General features: G+C 35.0%; 1 protein-coding gene across 1 annotated transcript in view; it reads right to left on the bottom strand.

Annotated features, from left to right (window-relative positions):
• PPFIA2 (PTPRF interacting protein alpha 2) overlaps positions 1-21,851 on the bottom strand; it is a 512,563-nt gene that overhangs the window by 99,530 nt on the left and 391,182 nt on the right. The window contains exons 8-14 of the mRNA XM_053585751.1: positions 18,121-18,267; positions 16,953-17,087; positions 11,871-11,954; positions 11,491-11,622; positions 9,838-9,900; positions 6,690-6,781; positions 1,704-1,839 (exon numbers count right to left, since the gene is read on the bottom strand). Coding sequence (XP_053441726.1) covers positions 1,704-1,839; positions 6,690-6,781; positions 9,838-9,900; positions 11,491-11,622; positions 11,871-11,954; positions 16,953-17,087; positions 18,121-18,267 — 789 coding nt within the window. The remainder of the gene's footprint in view (positions 1-1,703; positions 1,840-6,689; positions 6,782-9,837; positions 9,901-11,490; positions 11,623-11,870; positions 11,955-16,952; positions 17,088-18,120; positions 18,268-21,851) is intronic.

Genomic DNA, 21,851 nt, shown 5'->3' with positions numbered 1-21,851 from the left:
GATAATGTCAATAGTAACGTCACTGATCCCTGATCAAAGATCACTGCGGCAGGTATAATGACAATGAAAAAGTTGGAACATTGTGAGAATTGCCGAAATGCAACACAGAGACACGAGGTAAACACATACTGCTGAAAAAATGGCACCCACAGATTTGCTCGGTGCAGGGCTGTCCCCACCCTTCAATATGTAAAAGTCACAATAATGGCAAAGCATGGTAAAGCAAAGGACAATAGAACGAAGCATGTCTGTCGTTTCATTTTCACTGCCCTGGTAGATTGAATGCTTCATGATCTTTTAAACCTACAGTATGGTCATTAACACAGCTGTATTTTTAAAATAGGCACAAGAAATCCTCCATTTGAATGAAAGTTTTGAGTAACCAACAGACTAATGTCCTTTTAAGCTGTGATCTGGTGGTTTGAAGGGGTTGAGAATAAAAGAGAGGTCTAAATGTTTCCTGGTTTATAAAAAAAATCATTTTTCTTTTCTATGGCCTTGTAAAATGATTAATATGGAGGACCACATGATATATCCCTGGGAGTTGAATTAAGAACTGAGTACCTGAATCAGCATTTGTGTTAGAATTTGTTTTTGGTAGCAAGTGGCACTAATTTACTTCTTCTATAATAATGAGATAAAAACTGAGATGTAGTTAATTTGGTCATGATCTGTTCATTTAATGCGTTGAAGAGATTATACTGAATACCTACTATGAGGGGTTAATTCATACATGACATGTTAGTGCCTGTTAAAACCCAAAAGGCGTCAGGTGCCTTTGTATGGTAGCATTGTGGCCACTGGGACCACTTCAAAGTTGCCTGTAGTGATATTTAGCAATGAGGTATATAGCACTTTTTCTAGGATGAGTTTGTGATCTTCATTGTTAGACTTCATACAAATAAGGACTAATGCATTATCTAGTATTTTTGGTACTTAAAGTGGTTGTGGAGGGCGGTGCCTATAGCTCAAAGGAATAGGGCACTGGCCCCATATGCCAGAGGTGGTGGGTTCAAACCCAGCCCCGGCCAAAAACTGCAAAAAAAAGTGGTTGTGAGGAACGAACTATACATAGGCACAAAGGAACTACATTACTTCTCTATAAGATAGCTACATTACTTACTCACAAGCATAGATTATAAATTTTAAGATATTGACTGAATGAAAGGTCAGCAATGTGGGTTATCATTTACAGTTTTCTATGAATACATTGAATAGTCTATGTATATTTTGCTTGAAGTGTTTTTAAAACAGCAAATTCTATTAAAGTACTTAACTAATTTGAGTTAACAATATGAATGTCATTGCTTAAGTGCCGAAGCAAACTGGAAGTCCCGGTGCTTGGCCATAGAGCATAATAATTATAGCAGAGTATTTGAAACCATGCAAATATAAGATCAAATTTTGATTCTCTCCCTTTTCTAGCTGTGTAATGTTGAACATTGAATCTTTCTGAGCCTCAACATGTTTACGTTTGAAATTAATGTAAAAGCAGTATGTTATATGGACAAATACATGGGAAATGTGTATTGGAGTTCTGGCACAGAGTAGGGGCTTTATATTAATTATAGTTTTAAAAATGTCATACTCCATCTTTCAAACTAATAAAAATGCTAGCATTTTGAATTCCCTCAGCATTGGCATTCTATCCAAAATGGAATGATGTATTTAAATAAAACTAGAGAAGCTGAAGTCAGATTAACCTTTGGCTCATCTCTCCGCACGCCCATGCGACCTCTCCGTGGTCTTCTTATTACTTTAGTGGTTCTGTAGTCAGACTGGGTGTCCACTAAGGATCCAACTGAATACCGCAACTCAGCTGAGGTGTCTAGATGAGTTCTGGAGAAGAGGAAAAATATAAAATATATCCAAGGTCAAAAATGAAACTCATCAGCAAATCACTATCTACTGATTTAATTAGCAATGAAGCATACATCCTCAAGGAAATAAACCTTATGGAAGAAAACTGATGAATTTTCATGATTCTTTGAGGAATCGTCAGAGACTTATGTCATAAGTTACAGTCTTAGGTCCATTCTCAAAAGTCAAGTGCATTTATTCCCTTTGGAAAATACAGTACTTACAACCTTCCTGTTCATTGTCATCATTTTCAAATGTATTTGTAGAATTAAATATGTTAAGACTAATAATCAAAATACATTGGATTAAATTCTGGCAATTCTATTCAGTCTAAGCGTTTCACTGGATATCTCAACATTTGCTCATTATTACTACAGTTGTTTAAAATATTTCTTGTATATTTAATTGTGTGAATTTTGGGGATCCCATAACTTTTCTAATTTTAATATTTTGGGAGAAATTTATACATACATGATCTATTTTTTCATATTCAATATTTCCATTTAGAGAACAACAAAATGCGTAAAATCAGATTGGCCCACGGTTAACAGTCTTTTTATTTTTTTAATAAAATAGGATATACCACCACAATGATTGTTTTTAGCTTCAATAAGACACTGCTTCAAAAGGCTGAAGAAAAAAAATTTTGATAAAAACATTTGATTCTGAAATTGGTTGAAAGATGAAACAGAAAATTGCAATTGGAAAGTGTCACTACACAAATTGTCAATTAAACTAATAAATCCTGCTATAATCAATGTGTTGAAAAGATTTCTCTAGACACTTACATATGGATTTACAGTAAATTCACGTATTGCTACAATAATGATGGTGGTGATAACAGCGACATCATGCTGTCCTTTAAAATGAAATAACACATTCATTGCTAGAAGTAGATACACTTAAAGCTTTGCTTTCTGTTAAACGTGAGGCTCCTGCTGACTGACTGTATTCCCCACTTTAGTTCTCTTTGACAACAAAGACAAGCATTTCCAAATATTTGGCAAGATTAAAAAGGTTAGGTGACAGTGTTTGCAACAGTGGAAGACAATGCACTAACTTAAGAATGACCTTGTTTTGCCAAGTGGAACATTAGAACAAATGAACTAAGAAATCATCCCCCAAATAGATGACAGCTACTGCTTTTATAGAGAGAAACTTGGGACTTAATGAAGTAAACAGGTTTCATTGTGGATAAATCATACATATAAATCAACCAACCAGGGATAAAAAGCACACCTCTCAGTCTTTACTTATTGGGCAGAAATTCTGAGTTTCATGAACACAAAGATCAGATTTTAGTCATCTCTCTGTGCCCAAGGCCATGTGCTAGGCACACAGTAAGTACCTCATAAATATCTGGTAAGATAATGAATGAATGAAATAAATTATAATACAGTCCCAAACTATCTAGCTCAGAATGGTCTAGGTGTGGGTGTATGTATGGGTATCATTTACATGGGTGATAGTTTTCAGGTCTCAGCTTAAAAGTGCTATTACCATCTACTCTTCTAACTCCCAGTACTCCCTCTGTTCGAACATTCCTCAAACTAGTATTTCTATATTTTTAATCAGGTATTCTTAATCATCATCACCCTTAGATCTCCAGTGCAACCACATCTGGCAAGGAGAAAGTTCTTTTTTTTAAGTATAAAGTTCTTAATAGACCTTGGAAGAATTAAAGGGCTGACCAATATCAATTCTAGAAGAGTAGAAGAGCTCATTACTTAAACTTTTCCTAAAGAAAATACTGTTCATTTTTCTCCTTTTTTGTTCAGTTCTCTGAGCTAGTTCTCTAACAAAAAATTATTTTTGGAAACCAATAGAAAAACAATTACATGCCCACATGAGAGAAAAAACACAAGCATATTCAAATGGGAGGAGAAAGCAAGGTGGGGGTGGGGGTGGGGAGGGAGATTGGTAAGCTCTCACCTTAAGTGCACACTAAAGGGTGTATAGCACCTCCTGGAGCAAGGGCTCAACTACAACTTAGAAACACAAACAATGTAACCTAATCAATTTGTACCCTCATATTAATCTAAAACAAAACAAAACAAACAAAAGCTAAAAAAAAAAATTGTAGGTGGGGAGGCATCTGTGGCTCAAAGGAGTAGGGTACTGGCCCCATATGTCATACATGGTGGGTTCAAACCAAGCCCCAGCCAAAAACTGCAAAAAAAAAAAAAAAAAAAATCGTGGGTGTATAATACATATTTTTGAGAGGCTTTTGGAAGATGTAAGTAAATTAAAATACAATCATTGGTCCCTTTAAGCCAGGAATCATGTAGTTCCTCCTCCTGAATCTCTTGTGATTCTTGCATAGTCTTATTAAAAATTTTTCATAGGGGCGGTGCCTGTGGCTCAGTGAGTAGGGCGCTGGCCCCATATGCCGAGGGTGGCAGGTTCAAACCCAGCCCCGGCCAAACTGCAACAACAAAAAAAATAGCCGGGCGTTGTGGCGGGCGCCTGTAGTCCCAGCTACTCGGGAGGCTGAGGCAAGAGAATCACGTAAGCCCAAGAGTTAGAGGTTGCTGTGAGCCGTGTGACGCCACGGCACTCTACCTGAGGGCGGTACAGTGAGACTCTGTCTCTACAAAAAAAAAAAAAAAAAAAAAAAAAATTTTTCATAGATAAATCAGAAATAAACTTTTTTTTACAGAAAACCTGTTACACATCCCTCTGCCTTCTGAAATGCCTATTGTCGTTTCCAATTACTTAAATCCTTTCTTCCCAGATGAGCCAGATCAAGCCTTCTATCCTCATTCTGGAACTCCCATTACTATCTTCTCAGATGAAATACTGGGAGAGAACGTTAGTTACTGATAGTTACTAATCTTAGCTGATCTCTTCTTCCCTCCTACCTGGCAGATCAAAAATTAGTAGATGGATTTCCCATGCACCTTCTGTTCTTTATTTTTTATTTTTTTTTCACTATGTGCCCTCAGAAGCATAGATGTTCAATAAATACTTGTTGTTTAATTGACATTCAGCTATCCTGTATAATAAATTCCATCAGTTTAGTTACCTTAATAATTTTTATTTTATACTTATAATGTGATTTTCTGTTTACAAAATCCCCTTTGTTTGTGTGTCATTTTATTCACAAAGCAAGCTTGTGAGATATAAAGAAAAATGAGCTTTTGTATATTCATGTAAAAATATACATAAAATTAGAATCTTATCAATGAAAAATGGATTTTATGAAATCAAACGTCTAGTAATTATCTCTCTGAGATTAGGAGTGTGGATTGTCTTATTCTTGGTCTCGTGTTATTTCCACTATAACCTGCTGTATCAAACAACTATTGTCCTGTATGGGACCAATGATCCTTCATCATGAACAGCCTACAGATTAGTAGGCTGTCCATATGACTCACTCAACTGATGGATATCTAGACAACACAGGTATCTAGATATCTATAACTCTGTATTTTGATATCTAAGTCCAAAAAACAATGAAATGGCCAGGTGGTCCTATCAGGATATTTTAAATTTGTTACTTAGATAACGTTTATTTTATGTATTTTATTATTTCTTGTATTTATTTATTATTTACATATTTTATTAATTCTTATCCTCATCATCATCATTACCTTTGAACACCTATCACTGAAATAATTATTTCAGCTCAGATATACAAAACAGGATTTTAAAAATTTGGAAAATAAGCATAATTTTCTGAATTAATGACTTATGAATTTTTTAATTCTTTGAATGTTTCCATGGAGACAAAACTGTTTCTCACACTAAAGTGAATATAGGAATACTTGAAATTTTGAATATTGTTTTTATCTAAATTTACATTGGAGAGAATAAAAGATCCTTTAAATTTACTATTTGAGTTTTTATCTGTGCATCTGAAAAAAATGCTTTATCAGATATTCCTTCTTTCACTTACCAGTATTTATTGAGAGCATACTATATGCCAGGCAGTTTTTAGCTGCTGAGATTACAATAGTCATCAAAACAGATGCAAATTCTTGCTCTTATGGAGTTAACATGAACATATGTTTAAAATGAACATAAAGACCAAGAAAGAATTCTAAAAACCCAGGTTGGTCAGAATATTCAAACAGCTGCTATGAGTCTGTGCTGTCTATTAAATACATGATTAAATTAATGACTTTATTTCTAGAGTTTCTAAACAACTTTAAATAAAAGGTCTCAATTGTAAATGAAAATTACATCAATTATTAACATAAAATTTGTCTACCAAGTAAACAGCCATCCTTTGCTTCTTTCTTTTAAGATGAGGTAGTGGGCCAAAATGAATGAATATGACTAAGTTTATTTGAATTTTACTTTACGTATATAATTCCTCTTTCATTTTTACACGCAATTACTTGAACAGGGAGATGCTAAATGACCATAATTAACAATAGTTGTTTAGTCACATTAAGCACTGCCCATAGCCTCTGCATGTTTCTAAATTGGACTCATACAGAGGGAGTTTTACACTGAGTTCAATTTCTACAGTGAACACATGCAGAGGGAAGTTCTGATGCCTCTTCTCGGAATGAAGTGCAGTCTTCTCATATACGGTTCAATTTCTTCATTTAAGAATCTTCTTATGTGTTTTTATCTACATAATTAAATTCAGGGTACAAAAAGTAATTATTTAAATTTTTACTAAATATCTTCAGAAAGTATTTCTAAATGAGAAAGTTATTTTTGAATGCAGAAACTATAAGTCAATGAAGAGTCAAAATATGGTAATGACTACGGAGCATGGAGAAATACTGTTGACTTTAGTTTAGGAGATGTGAAACCATAAGGAACTTCATACGGATTTGCAGTGAACTGTAGTTAAGCTTTTAATGTAACATTACCTTGATAGTGTAGGTTCAATTAAAGAGCCAGTTCTCATTTTCAATTGGTCAAGTTCAGATCTCAGCTTTTCAATTTCTTCTGCTAATCTCTCCTAAAAATAAAAAAAAAGGTACTTACATGAGAAGCATATGCCAACAATACCAAGCTGCAATTATGATAAATCAAGTTTAATGGATTTTTAAAGGAAGAACCAATAGATATATTTTTATAAATGATAACAAGACAGTATAACAAAAATGCCTACATTTTCCTTTGTAATGAAAATGAGACTAGAAGAAATGAATAAAAGGTAATCTTCATTCCTCATTTTCACTAACCCTAAATCTTTGCAAATTTATGGGAATGTTAAAATGATACTGGCTATGTACGTGTTACTTCCAAATGCAGAGTAGAAACTATATCCAGTTTTTAAATTTTTTTGTAAAAGGTTGTATTCAGGTAGTAAGTGAGGAATTGGGTAGCCCTGAAAAAGGGCTCTCTAATAAAGCGATACTTGAGCGGAGAACTAAAAGAGAGTGAATGAAGGCGGGAGTAATTTAGGAAAAGGCATGGCAAATAAGACGGAAGGATCAGTATGTGGAAATGCCGCTTTATGGAAGTGAATTGGGGGTAGCTCAATGGGAGATTAATAAGAAAGATGGGTAGAGGACAGATTTTAAAAGTATGAGGGCAGCACTCATCCTGAAAGGTGCTGTAAACCATCTTAAATGGTTTGGCTTTTACTTTTGGTGAGAGAGGGAGTGACTGAAGATTTTTGAGCAGAGTATGTTATCGTTCTGATGGCTGAAAATTGGATATTAAACTGGGATGGAGAGCTGCAAGGAAAGAAAATTCTTAGGGGTCTTCCAAAACTATAGGCAAGAAAGCAATGACTTGGACAAGAATGATGTTAGCAAGAGAATGGCTGGATTTTGGTGAGAGTTTGATAGAACTAACAGATCAGACACGGGGTCTGAGTAAAATACAGGGGTTGAGAATACTTCAAGTATTTTAACCAGAATAATTGCAAGACATCGCAGTTGTGACTGAATGAGATTGCCAGGGGTGGTTAGATTAGGTGGTGGTGGTGTTCGGTGTGTGATAGTGGGATTGGGAGATGGACTTGTTAAATTTCACATACCTAGCTGTACAAGAGACACCGAATTGGCACTAAAATATATGCATTCTCTCAGAAAAGAGGAATCAGTAGGTAATCTAAATATGGAAAATCTCCATTTATAGAGGTGTTTAAATACATAAAATCTGATGCAGTCACCAGGACTGAAAGGAGAGAAAAGAATCCCAGGGTAGCTCTAGAAACTTAAGATTTAGAGATAAAGATAATAATGGAAAACAGAGAGAGAAGACGTTGAGCATACAGAGGATTTTGCTGATAATGAACGACAAGTCTAATCAGTTGCATGAAAATTTAACAGTTATAGAACGTTTGGTCAGATAAGTGAATGTCCTTAGCCATAGGGGATAATAGCTTAGAAGTGAGGCGTGACATGGGATTTACTTTCTCTAGAGACTGACGTAAACACGAATGCAAAGCCTGAAATGATTAGAACTCCTGGTTGCTTAGGCAGATTGTTGAAGCTAAGGCTTGGGTAGGTGGTGGGGGAGTGGGTTCTGGGGATCTTGCCAGCAGTACACGGAGCTTGGATAACATAACACTGCATATCAAGATCAAGTCCAAAATTCACAATCTGCTCAAAACCTTTCTGGTTCTTTAAATACATACCAGTCACCGCAAACTTTGGATTCACCAAATCAACCAGCTTTGCTTTCTCTGTGTTGTTGCATAGGCTCCTTTCTCTACCTAGAATTCCCGGCCCTTCTCCATTTGTTAAGATAATGCTTGTCTTTAGGAGCCCACTACAATGTCATTTCCTCTGTGTAGTCTTTGTGAATTGCTTCGGATGAATCGACTATTATCTTGTAGGTGCCACATTATATTGTTCTGACAGACCCATCAGGAGATTGTGGACACCCTGACTAGGGCACAAAACAGATATTCTCTACGTAGAGCAAATTAATTATACTACTCCTATTGGATGTTACACCATAACCTATAGTATCCAGTATGGTTAAATGCGTAATTATTGTCTTTTCCCTTTATTCTTCATCATTTCCGGTAAGTTCCACGTGTTGTATGGTTGTCAGGTCTTTCCTCCCTCCTCTCCACGTTCTCTGCTTCTTTTTCCTTCTCTCTCTTTCTGCCCCTCCTCTCTCCATTCCTCCTATCTTTGGTTAACACATAACTATACATCACTTCTTTAATGAGGAATTATATCCTTTTTAATGAAATAAGATAAAATTGGTAACACACATTTTACAAGTGAATGCAAAAGGAAAATACATATTAATGGTTAAAGCTTCGTCAGTTCACGTTCTGGTAGCTGTCTCTTCTACCAACATCCCTACAATAAGAATAATTGATTCCAAACTATTATACCTATTAATTAAGATATCACATTCACTACTCATCCCCTCACTCTATAAAGCACCTGGAATTATGCTGCATGAACTGTGTTTGGAGGGCCTGTGGCAGATTCCTAGTTTTCCTGACATCTTTAGTATAAGTCTCACCCGCCTGAAGCCTTCTCCATGGCAGTGATGTACCGTGGTCCTTCCTACCCGTCACTCATTGGGCACTTGGCATCTGCTACCTCGCATCCTATTGATTTGTCAAAGGTGTGTTCACTCTCCTCAGTTACGTTTCTTCGCTACTTAGGAAATAGCATCAAGTTTGCAAATATATAATATAATTTAGCACAATTCTGACATATAATTGGTATTTAATGTATTTCTGCTTAAATAATCTCAAACTAGACAAAATTAATTCATACATATTCATTCCATCTACATAAGAAACAAAGACATAAAAATCATATTTTAAAAATATGGTCAGTCAAGATAGTGCTTTAAAGGAAGAGTAGTGACTACAAACTAATGTGGGAGGAGCTTCCAGAATGCTGATTTGCAAGGTGTTTGGGCTGCAAAATACACATATATGGATACTTTTCTGTAGGTGTGATTTAAAAAGTTAAAGTTGTTTTAAAAAAATGACATACCGAAAGTACTTCAGTCAAATTTGTTTCACAACTGAATGTTCATCAGTATGAAATAAAAAACTAGGCAAAAAAATGTAAGTATTCATAATACCTTATCATGTAAAGATTCTTCAAGATTCTTTCTGAAAGTTTCTGATTCTTGAATTAAAACATTCTACAGAAAATAAAATAAAAGAAATAGTTAACAAACAGAACATATTTATGTACGTATATGGACATTCTATCACATACAGATCTTTTTTGATTCTTTTGGTGGTACATCGATTTCCTGGTTTCCATAGAAACCAAGTTTTAACAGAATCTTTAAACATGACACCTTAACCTTTAGAGAAATACATAATCAAAGTGCGAAATGTTTTACATCACGTGAATGAACAAATGCAATAAATATCACCTTTCAAAACACTTATTCCTGTTTGTCTCTTCTCAGACTACTTTTTATATCAGAAATGATTAGGTTATTCCTCAAATAAGAAAAATTGGGTAACTAGAAAAATCTTAGTCAGAAGTGCTGCAAAGAATTCACACAAACTCATTTTTATTATCAAAAGAAGAAGGAATCATCAGATCATATTTTTAAACTATTTCTTTTTACACATCTATTTTAAATATCAAATTAACAATTTCGAGTAATTATTCAATCATGAGAAAAATTAAATTCTACTTATTCAAAAATCTGTTATATGTCACAAAGGAATATAGATAAAAAGTGAATAACAGATAATTTAAAAATCCTTCCCATAAAAGTATTGTTGTTGAAAGATTGTTACTTTTCTTATAGTACTACTATCACTACATAAAATAATAAAGTTTTTAAAAATTTACATAGTAAAAATAAACTAAGAGTGCAGTAATTTCTTTTTCTGTTTTTTTTTTTTTTTTTTTAAGTTTTGGCCAGAGCTGCTTGAACCCACCACCCCCAGTATGTGGGGCTGTTGCCCTACTCCTTGAGCCATGGGCGCTACCCAAGTGTAGGAATTTCTTATTGGCGATGCATTTGAACCTGTATGGGAACAAGGCATGCTCTCTGACTTTCTAATGGGTAAATTATGGAACAGTAGAACATGTCTAAGTAATGTAGTGATTGGCATTCATTCTGAATTTCCAGAATGATGTGTCCACCTGAGCTGTATTCCCTACCTTTGTTTATGCTCTGGAATTGGCAACCAGCTAGCTCACATAACCCTTGCTGCTCTGGTAGTTGTCAACTATCAATGAAGACATACATAATTGTGAATAAAATTGCAGACTGAACAGAAGAACTGTTTCTGAAATAATGCAGCTGAAAATATAGGATTCTTAACCCTCTACTGGGATTGATACTCATTCTACTAATGATAGAAACCGACCCACATTTTGAGTTTTAGACTGGTGGTAGGTACCACATATATGAATTGTTCAAATCAAGCTCCACACCCCTGCATTATTTATTTTTATTACTCCTCCCTTTTGCATACCAGGTGAAGGATAAATAAAATATTTTCATCAGAAAAGCACAGTGTATGTTAATACATTTGTCTTATATGAACATGTTAAGATGAAAGATTTATCATTCAGCATTTTTTGATGTAAAAATCGATCTCATACTTTTTATAGAAATTATTCATTCCCTCCTAAAAATACATAAAGCATTTAAGAACTTAGCTAAGTAAATGGATCATTGGCCAACCAACACAATGACTGAAGAGGTACATAAAACACACATGATTAGGAGAGCAATGCCTTTACCCTCGAATCATTTTACCTTCTCTTCTAGAGCGGCCATTCTTTCCTTTAGGTGTAGCTGGAGGCGTTCATTGGATTCAGTCAGAAGTCTATCAACAGTATCAGATAATCTCTTGTTATGCTCCTCATTCATTTTCTCTCTTTGCCTGGCCTTACATTCAGGAAATATAAGTAAATATGACATGAAAACCCATGGAGAAACCAAGATTTATTTGTTCAGTTTTGCTAGTTTTAAATATGAATTAATTTTATCTTCATTTTCATTAAATTGGTGAAAATCTTTTCCTTCAACATCAGTATCTGTGGATTTAAAATATAACCACTAAAAACTCTCATCTTATATGTAGAACATAAATTTACAAACTGACAATTGGGAAGAGTAGTTCTCAATTTACATACTCTTTGAAGTTCCTGATTCTTCTCTTCAAGCTGACCTTCCAGGTGTCTCATACGCTCCTCAATATTTCCATGTCTCTCCTCAGCCTGTTAAGAAATATGAAGAGTGCACCTGAAATGCAAGACGTAGTTCACTCTTTTCCTCTAAATAAATTGAAATAAAATGTAAAGCAAGCTACTACCAACTGCAAATATAGTTTTCAAAAAATAAACTTTCTTTAAAAACAGGCAGCTGAACAGCATTGCTTGAAATGTGTCAGCTACAAAGGCCTGTTACATCCAAGCATCAGCAAAATATTGGAGTTATTTATGAGCAATGAATTCAGCCAAATGTAACATGCAGACTGTGCATGGTTTGAACACAAACCTGCCATTGTCCAGTCTTAAGCTCCTGAAGCACTGAACAGCACAGATGGTTGATTATCAATAAATAAAAGTAACATAATTGTTATAAATGAAAAGAAAAACTTAGATGGATTCTATTTAGCAATAGAAAGTAAAGTCCAGTAGGACTACCTTCCTACGTATGGAGATCATTTCTTGTAGTTTAGCTTCCATAACATATTGATAATCATCAGATGAGGTAGAGGAAGTTGGATCAGACTAACGAGTCAAGGAAAAGGAGAGGGACAAAATTGAAAAATCAGAACTGAAGACACCAACACTGAACAGAACACAGCACAGAATGCTTAAAAGAAAAGTGCGACAGCAAATTTAATATCTTAATAGACAGAATTGTATGTGGAAGGCACTACACTGAGATCTGGTGACCATGATGCAGTGGATGGTATAAATGAAAAACAATATTATGCTAAAATAAAAAGATATCAACCTATGGTATGAAAGGTTAGTGATGGCTGGTGATGAGAGACAACTACAGGATGAGTTAAAGCAACTCTGAGAGTCATGTGATCACTGGAATTATGGGAAACTAAACACTAGAATATGTCTCTGACCTGGTTAGAAGTTTGTATTTTGGCTTGTTTGCTTGTATTATTTAACATAATGGAAACAATGTATCTTAATGTTGAGGAATATGCTAGGCAATGGCTCAGGTGTAACAAATTTAGTATAAAATTTATTATAAACCCTACTCTGTAGAAATCAAAGAACAAAGTAAGCCGCAGGGTTAATTATTATGCGTATCCTCCAATTTCAGCAAAATTGAGTTTCCTCAGCAACACTGAAACTCATGAAATGACATCTGGTCTCTGAATGCCCGTTTGTGGTTGTCAGTCTAGAACCAAATAGCCTATTCTCAGATACAGGTTTAATGAAATTTCAAATGAAAATGATTAAATGTTAACAAATTATCAAGGCAGCAATAACGCTGTGAGTATAAGAAAACTTGTTTGTGAACTGTCCTAAATGATTCTTGGGACCACTCACTACAAAACTGCTACTGTATTGATTTGTTGCTGTGGAAACAAAATAGTGCCCTACAGTGAACGGGCAGCCACGGGGCCTTTGTGAGCGTATGTCTGCCCAGTGCCAAGGTTAGTTACATGTCTTGGAGGTGACTGTCAGTTTACCAGAGGTGCAGGGTGTTCAACACATGTGACATTGCTGATAGCTGAATTATATTAGTATGTTATGCAAGGATTACATGTAAAATTACATTAACAGTTAAATCATAATTGCAAAGTTAAATAGTTATAACATTAAAATGGTCTTAGGTCACGAATACAAAGTTGAATTGCAGAGCATATTTTATCACACTGTGTAAGTTCATTCCCAAACAGTGACACTTACATTATCCCAATATAGAATTATACATAAATATGTCATGCATTAACTGGAAAGAAATAGTAACCTATTTGTGTATCCATTTAGGTGCACATGCACTATTTTTCCAAAGAATTCCTATTTAATCTATGAAATAAACATTTAACATTTCCAATCTTGTGTGCTTATGCAAATTATATTCAATATTTATACATTTTATAAGATCTTCACTCTGATAGCCTTATTTCATAAATGTGGAAAATAATAAAGATACAACAAACAAGCAGTTTCTTTTCCCCACATCTTCCTCAAATTTCCAAGCAGAGGCAATCCAGAGATTTAACACGGTCCCCAAACGCCATAAAATGATTTTATATCATTTAAAATATAGAGTTTTATTAAGAATGCAATAAATACATCAAAATGTTATTGAGATTATATGCTCTAAATTCATAAACGTAACTGTAATCCTTCAAAGTACATTTTAACAGTCAGCAGGATCAAAATTAAAGTGACTGAATCAAGACAGTTAAGAGATGAATAGTTTGAAAATATAGGATTTCGAAGGTCTTAAAAATTTCTACATATTTCTGTCTTACCGCCTGAAAACACATCCAACACCAAAACCACACCATCATTCTTCCTATTTGTTATGAAGAATAAAAATTATCTGAAAATTAGGAAATCAAAAGGGTCCAGTGACACTGGAAGTTTGGTAATATATTAGATAGGAGTCCACTGAGGAAATTAGTTTGCGTATTCAAGATAACGTCTCAAAAAATATACAAGACAACAAACAGAAGGACAAAAAAGGTAAGATATCTATTTTTAGTTATTTTTTATATTCCAAATTAAGAATTCTTAGAAATATTTAATTTAAAATTTCATAAGTCAAGTATTATATTTTAAATTATTTTATTCTCAGCCTATCAAACATTAATCTTGGGCAGGATTCCCTGAAATTCATTAATTAATTTATTTTTTGTTTGGCAGGCCCAGTGAGTTTGAACCCACCAGCCCCAATGCATATGGCTGGTGCCCTAACCACTGAGCTATGGGTACCCAACCGCGGATTCCCTAAAATGTAAATTGTGTTTCTTTCTGGAATTTTACTCAGTATAATACCGATGATTATTTTTCTCTAAAATGTTACAAAAGTTATTTTCCTTTTTTAGTTACTCATGTAATTCCTCTTAAAATCATGCAATTCAACAAGACGTCTCCTTATGAAAGTCCTTGATATTCCTCAGATGAAAAGCCTAAACATAGATATCCTAGTTTATATTACAGCCATTTAAAATCTGTCCCCAACTCCACCAACAAAAACTAACATGTTTAAGTATTTTTGTTATAATTTAGGGAATATCAAATGAAATAATAAATTTTTCTTTATCTTAGAAATTACACATTTCTAAAATTACCAGAGTGGTTTACTGGCCTGGTCTGGGACTCTAGAGTAATCTAAATGGTAATCTTTTCCTTTTATATGTTCTTATTTTTAGAGATAGATTCCTACTCTGTTGCCCAGGCTGGAGTGAGATCATAGCTCACTGTAACTTCAGATTCACAGGCTCATGTGATCTTCCCACCTCAGCCTCCCAAGTAGCTGAGACTACTGGACCATGCCATGCCTCAGTAACAATATTTTTTTTTAACAGAAATGGGGGGGGTGGGGGTCTTTCTATGTCAACAGAGTTAGTCTCAAATTTTGGACCTCTAGCAATGTTCCTGGCTTCCCAAAGTGCTGGCATTAGGTTTGGAGGAGGGTAACCAGGTGGCAAGGAAGTAGCTAAGGGCAGAAATCAGGAACAAATTGTAGCTAGGAACCAAACTTCAACTTGGAACTGCTGTCTGGTAGGAACATACAGAGTAAAGTTCTCATAGTGACCTTTCATTGACCAGAGGCTCTTTGCCATCTAATTAGACCACAACTTGTCAATCATCCCAAAGGCTTGGAATGGAAACTAATCTTCCCAGGAAAAAGGCAGGACAAAGTAGTCAGCATATAAAGGAGTGTGTGCTCAGACTTCTGGGTCTTTCTACACGCATGGAGAATAACCTGTCTCTCCCTGTGCAATGGACTTTCACTTGCGACAAATCAATAAATGTGTGTGTGTGTTTACTCTGTATCTGCAATCACTCAGACAGCTCAACTCAACACCAGTGCTCATTCTTGACCCTGGGAACCAGGAGACCAGGGTACACCCAGACAGACCTACCAGTGAGATTACAGACATGAGCCACTGCACCGGCCCCAAATTGTAATCTTACTCTATTCAAACTAAAGTTTCATTCAGCTAGTTACTCCAGCACTATCTAACAGACAACCACCTATTCCAGTGCTTTCTAATCCTGCTCTACTTTGTCTAATGTTTGTGTTTTCCTTACCTGATTAACTCCCTTACTTTAAACAACTGGCAGATAAGTCTTGTGTCCACTTTTAATTGTTTACTTTTTCAGGAAAGCACATGTGTGTGTGCCTACTTCTCCATTGCTACATCCAATGTTTGGGCTAGTCCCTCATGAAAAATTTTAACTTGAAGTCCATATAATTATCCTACCCATCTATTGCAGTGGCCTGGAAAACTTAGCAAATAGTAATGATTATGTAATATCTACAGTGTATGATTATTTTTAATTGATATCATAAGTCGATAATGCTTTTAGTGACCAAACGAACTTTTATATATACTACTGACATGTATATACACTTTGAATCAATCTCATTTTCACTTGACTGAAATTAGTGAGAACAGTTCTTTTTAACATTATGGTTGCAATATTCTAAAATGTGCAGACAGATGTGAAATCTAAAGGTCATATTATGGCAGAAAATTTTCACCATTCTGTAGAGTATTATTGATTTTAATTTTTCAGAATAAGTTATAACTATAAAAACTACATTCTGACTAATGGCTTTGGATTTCAGACTTTTGTTAAGTCCAGCTATTAACATCTCACAAGTTTTATCATTCTATAGTCAGAAAGAAATTAATAGCACAGGATATTTCTTATACTTCTATTAGGATACAATTTGTGTGAAGGCTGTTAAATTGTTATGCCTCATATATACATATAACATTATCTTTGTGTGTTTATCTGCATGATGATTGCGTGCAAATATTACCATGGAAAACTACAACAAGAACAGGACATTTTGGTTGTTTTTTTTAATGTTTAAATGGGCAAAGCAATTATTCATGTTAGCATAAATATGTATTATAATAAACAATCATTACATAACAGATTAATATTGTGATATTTAATTTTCATCAAGCCTGAAGAAAATTTTTATAGTTTCCATTTTTTCCCCTTGTTTCTACATGTATATCTAGTTGGCCAATTGCTTTAGTGCAGTACCTTTGTTAGGGCAGCAATTCTCTGAGCCAGTTCAGCCTCTACTTCAGGTAAGGTCTCTGCCTTCCTCATAGTCTGCTGCAACTTCTGCTCAGCTAGTTCGAGACGTTCTTGTAACTGTCTGTTTTTCTCTTCCATCTGAAATAAGAGCAATAGCAGAGACGCTGAAAGGGTCAGAGTTAGAAAAGTGAATACCAGTCTTCTAGATATCAAAATCAGCCATGACCACACCTAAATATGCAAAGTGATGATTTTTGTTATGTTTTCATATATTACTCATCCGTTTTTCTTCATAAATTCAGCACATTAAAATTAGAAAAGCTCATACCATAGGAAGCAAAAAGAAAAGAAATTACTCATGAATATAAACTTGAACAAATGGAAGACATAGCTCAGTACTAAGACTTCACATATACCAGAATAGCAAAATATTGAAAATCCCTAGTAGTATATCGAAGAGGGAGAAGGGAGAAGGAAGGTAGAATCTTGATTAAGAATCCAGGTTCTAGAGATAAGGTTGGAAAACTTTTTCTATACAGGAACAGACAGTAAATATTTTAGGCCTTGTGTATGTATCATACAGTTCCTATCCAAATTACTCAATTCTGTTCCTCCACAAAAGGAGCCATAAACAACTTAGACTCAATGACATGATCTACTATGGCTGTGTTCCAATAAGACTTTATTTACAAGAACAGTAATCCAACCAGAGTTGGCCCATGGACCCTAGTTTTCCCACTCTTGCTGTAGGACCCAATAATCTTAGGCTTCCACTATTACTCTATTATTGACCAGAAGTGTAACCCCAGGAAAGTATTAATGTGAGTCAACCTCAGTGTTCTCAGTATAATAACTGTACCTGTGTTATAGGTGGTGGTTAGAACTAAGTGAGGTGACATGTGTGAACTGTTTAGTGCAATTTCTGATTCATGTCTAGATTGAAAGGAAACCATCATTATTTTTATTTTTATTGAGATGAACAATTTCTTTATCTTTCTGGAAAGTAGATTTCATACTGAAAATCAAATTTGCTTAGTTAAAGACTTCTAAATTTTAGAGCACGATGAATCAGTCATGTGCCAAAAAGTCTCTATTTTATTTACGCCATGTTTTAGGAGAAGGGTGAGAACACAGAGATGGATCAGATAGAACCAAGACAGTGATACGGAACCTGCCGCAGGATGGCTTCTTTATTTGCCAGCTCATTTTCTAGTTTATCATTCATGTCGTGTATGGAGGTAGATTCTCTCTGAGCACTGAGGTAACGTTTCTCAAGGGTTGTGATTCTTTCTTCCATATCTTCCTTCTGTGCCATGGCCTACAGTTAAAATAAAAAAATCAAATTAGATTCTCAGACAGTTTAATGTATTATCTTGCTATTTAAGTAAAATAATAGGATGTAAATCTATTGCTTTCCTTCACTACATATTCATTTCTTTCTTTTCATGGGAGGAATGCAAGATTTCACATGAGTTTTTCCAGCCTATCAGTCTGAATTTTTCTCATATCATGGATCAATGAAAAACTTTCTGTTGCCTGAAAATGCAATGGAGTATATTTTGAAACTGCCTTCTGTAGGATCGGCGTCCTTAGAAGTATATAATGAGCCATAGAAACAATTACCACAGAGGGTAGAGTTGCAGCTCATTATTGGTAAAGTGGTGGCTACCGTTCTAAACTGCAAAGCAATCTTCAAAGAAGGGGTAACATATATTATGGGTATTCTCACCCTCACACATCAAAAAGAGTGATACAGCAGTTAAAAGGATAGGCTAAAGAAATAGGACATTTTAATCATATTCATAAGGGTTTTAAGCAGTTGACTTAGGAACTTAACTATTCCCCCTGCTATATACTTTTGATTTGATATGAGTTCAGAGAAGTCAACAAACACATCAGTATAGGTAAAAAATCAACTATTAGTACAAATGGAGAAAATCATGACACTGGTGTTTTAAACAGCCCAATTTATAGATAATCACATGGGGATGATTTTTACCTTACTAACAGCTTACCTGAAAATTCATTGGTAGATTGATAACCTATTTTATTGACAATATATTGGGGAAAAATCAGCTGTAGAAGTGAAAACCTCATGGTTCTGGAATGATTTCCTGAGAATGTGGGAAGTGTCTTTGTATAAGAAGTGGGAATCAAGGGAATAGTGGTAATTTCCATATAACATTAATATCCAGGTTCACTCAATTATTTATTTCTAATCAGTCTCTTTATCACTCTCAACTAGGTCCAGTCCTGCTTCTCTTATAGTGCATATAAACTTCTTTCCAATTTCCCAAAACAGATGGACGCCCTTCAATGGACAGCCCTTCTCTCACCACCACCTGGAGATTTAACCACATGCACACAAAGCCATAACTTTAGCTTTCAGTTTAGAACAAATGTTCCATCTCTTCCCAGAGGTTATCTGTCTGTGCTTTGGGTTCTATGCTTTTTTTCTTCAGGGAATTGATCATTTCTTTTTCTCCCAGATTTTCAAGGTGATAGTAGAAGTGACTTCCACAAGAACAGCTGAAACAGTCAATTAGGCTTAAGAAAGCAGTACAGATCAGAGGGGGAGGTGGGAAGAAAAAAGGAGGATTCTAAAAACATAAAAATAAGAATGATAAGTTATCTTTTTGCCTAACCTTGACTATATGGTGTTGCAAGAAATTTTAACAAATTGTTAGAGAATATGGGTAGATTTGCCGTAATTTAAAAACAAATAAGTAAATTAATGACTCAAGTAATTAATAAAACTAAAAAAAAAAAAACACAGGAATTTGAACCACAAGAGGAAATATTACCATAGGAAACTACTACTTGGATCAATTGTGCAAATTTTTTGCCTAGTCATAAAAATGGCAACACAGGATTTGAGATAACTATTAGGGAAGGAAGGATGAATGGGAGAGAAAGTAAGGTAAAATAGAGAGTCTTCATTGAATATAGCAAGACGGAGATGAGGTTTAAATAAGAGAGGAAATACCAGAAGTAAGGGGTGAAAAGGTCGAAATTAAGAATCTCAGGGAAATGGGATGAAAACATGAGGGAAAGGGTCGGCAGGGGATGTGTGTGCTTTAGCATTTACATGTATACTCTCTTGATATTATTTGCCTTTGAAAAAGTGTATATATATATGTATAAATTAAAATTTATTAAAAAGTAATTTATCTACCATGAAACTCATGTCCCTATCCCACCCACAAATTAGCTCTTCCTGCATTTCTTGACTGAGGAAGGATTCCTCTCTCCGTAGAATTTAGAAACGCCTTTAAGACCCTTTCACCTTTACTCCCACTTATCAGCCTAAACTTGTTCTTTTTTCTTCATTACTTATTCTCTAGCCTGCTGTCCAAGAGATATTTCTAGATGCTATTCTCATCAGATTGCTTCTTGGTTTAGACACCTGTATATCTTTCCCTCCAGATTCAGAGTAAAATCTGAGCTCAAAGCTTGGAAAGCAAATAGTTTTTGATCTTATACTTCCTTACATATGTGTCCTGGGGTGAATAGCATCCCAACAAAATTAATGTCCATCTTGGACCTGTGAATGTGAATTTATAAGCAAATAAGATTTGGTGGATAAAATCAAATGAAGATGAGGTCAAATGGGAGTAGGGAGGTCCTGAATAAGGTCACTGGTGTTCTTATTAAGGGAAAGAAATTTGGAGACATAAAGATATATGAGGTCAGAAAATCAGGTTCGTAAACTCATCCTAGAAAAAAACACCACATAAATACATATTGCCAAATATCTCTAGGTCTTCAAAGTTCTCCTCTGGAGAAGCTGTGCATCCAGCCAGAGCCTAGGCTACACTTCATCTGCTTTTTCTAGGATGAATTCCCAAAGTTAATTGTCAGAACTTGTATGATGACAGTTTTGATGTTCATTACAGAAAAAGAATTCCAAAATTGGCTTGAAGGATGGACTAGGTGCTGCCATCCGTGCATAGCTTCCCAAGGGGAGTACTTCAAAGGTGATAATATGATGTTTGGCAATGAGGTATGTAGCACTTTGTCTAGGATGAATTCATGAACTTAATTGTCTGACCATACAAGGAAGAAAGAGGGAGGCAGAGACTGGAGTTATAATGGCTACCTGTCACGAATGCTCACGGTTGCCTGTGGCCACCAGAACTTACAAGGGGTGAAGAAAGAATATTCACTAGCGCCTGCAGAAAGAATATGGCCATGCTGAAACCTCGATCTTAAAGTATTTAAAGACTTAAAGTCCTCACAACTTTGAATGAATAAACATGGTTGCTTTAAGCTACTGAGTTTGCAGTGAGCTGTTATGTCAACCCTGCAAAACTGATAGGCCATGCGACTTCTTGTCCACCTGGAATAAATTTTCATTACTTTCTTTATCTAGCCCAATCCTACCAACCTTCAAGATCCAGTTAAATCCTAGTTGATATATTAATACTAAAGTACAAACATAAGAAATTTAATTAATCCATCAATTCGGCAGAAATTTGCCAGACGAATTTTTATAATATTATATCCATATCATTAGATTTTAGACATCATAAATATAACCTGTGATTTAAAAAGCTTTTTATTTTAAATTTTGACTTATCCTATTTTATGTATTTTTCTCTCCAGGAGGGAAGAGTTTTTATCTTAGAGGATCCCTTCAGAGTGCTTACTATTGTTAATACTATATTCTGTCAGTTTCATTTTCATACACAACTCTGGGAATATTATCCCAATTTTGGGCCTGCAAAGAAAATTCTAAATCCAGCCTGCACATGTAAACTTCTTACTAAATTCTCATTGCAGTAAACTCAATCAAAGACTTACACACATTTCTCAAGAATATGAGCATTGACAAAGTACATCCTTTCTCCAAAGCCTATTCGCGATAAGTACTAACTGTTGTCACCAGAACATGGTGTTTAC

The sequence above is a fragment of the Nycticebus coucang genome, chromosome 3, assembly GCF_027406575.1.
Source record: "Nycticebus coucang isolate mNycCou1 chromosome 3, mNycCou1.pri, whole genome shotgun sequence".
NCBI classification, from domain to species: Eukaryota; Metazoa; Chordata; class Mammalia; order Primates; family Lorisidae; genus Nycticebus; species Nycticebus coucang.
This window is presented reverse-complemented; position numbering and strand designations above follow the sequence as displayed.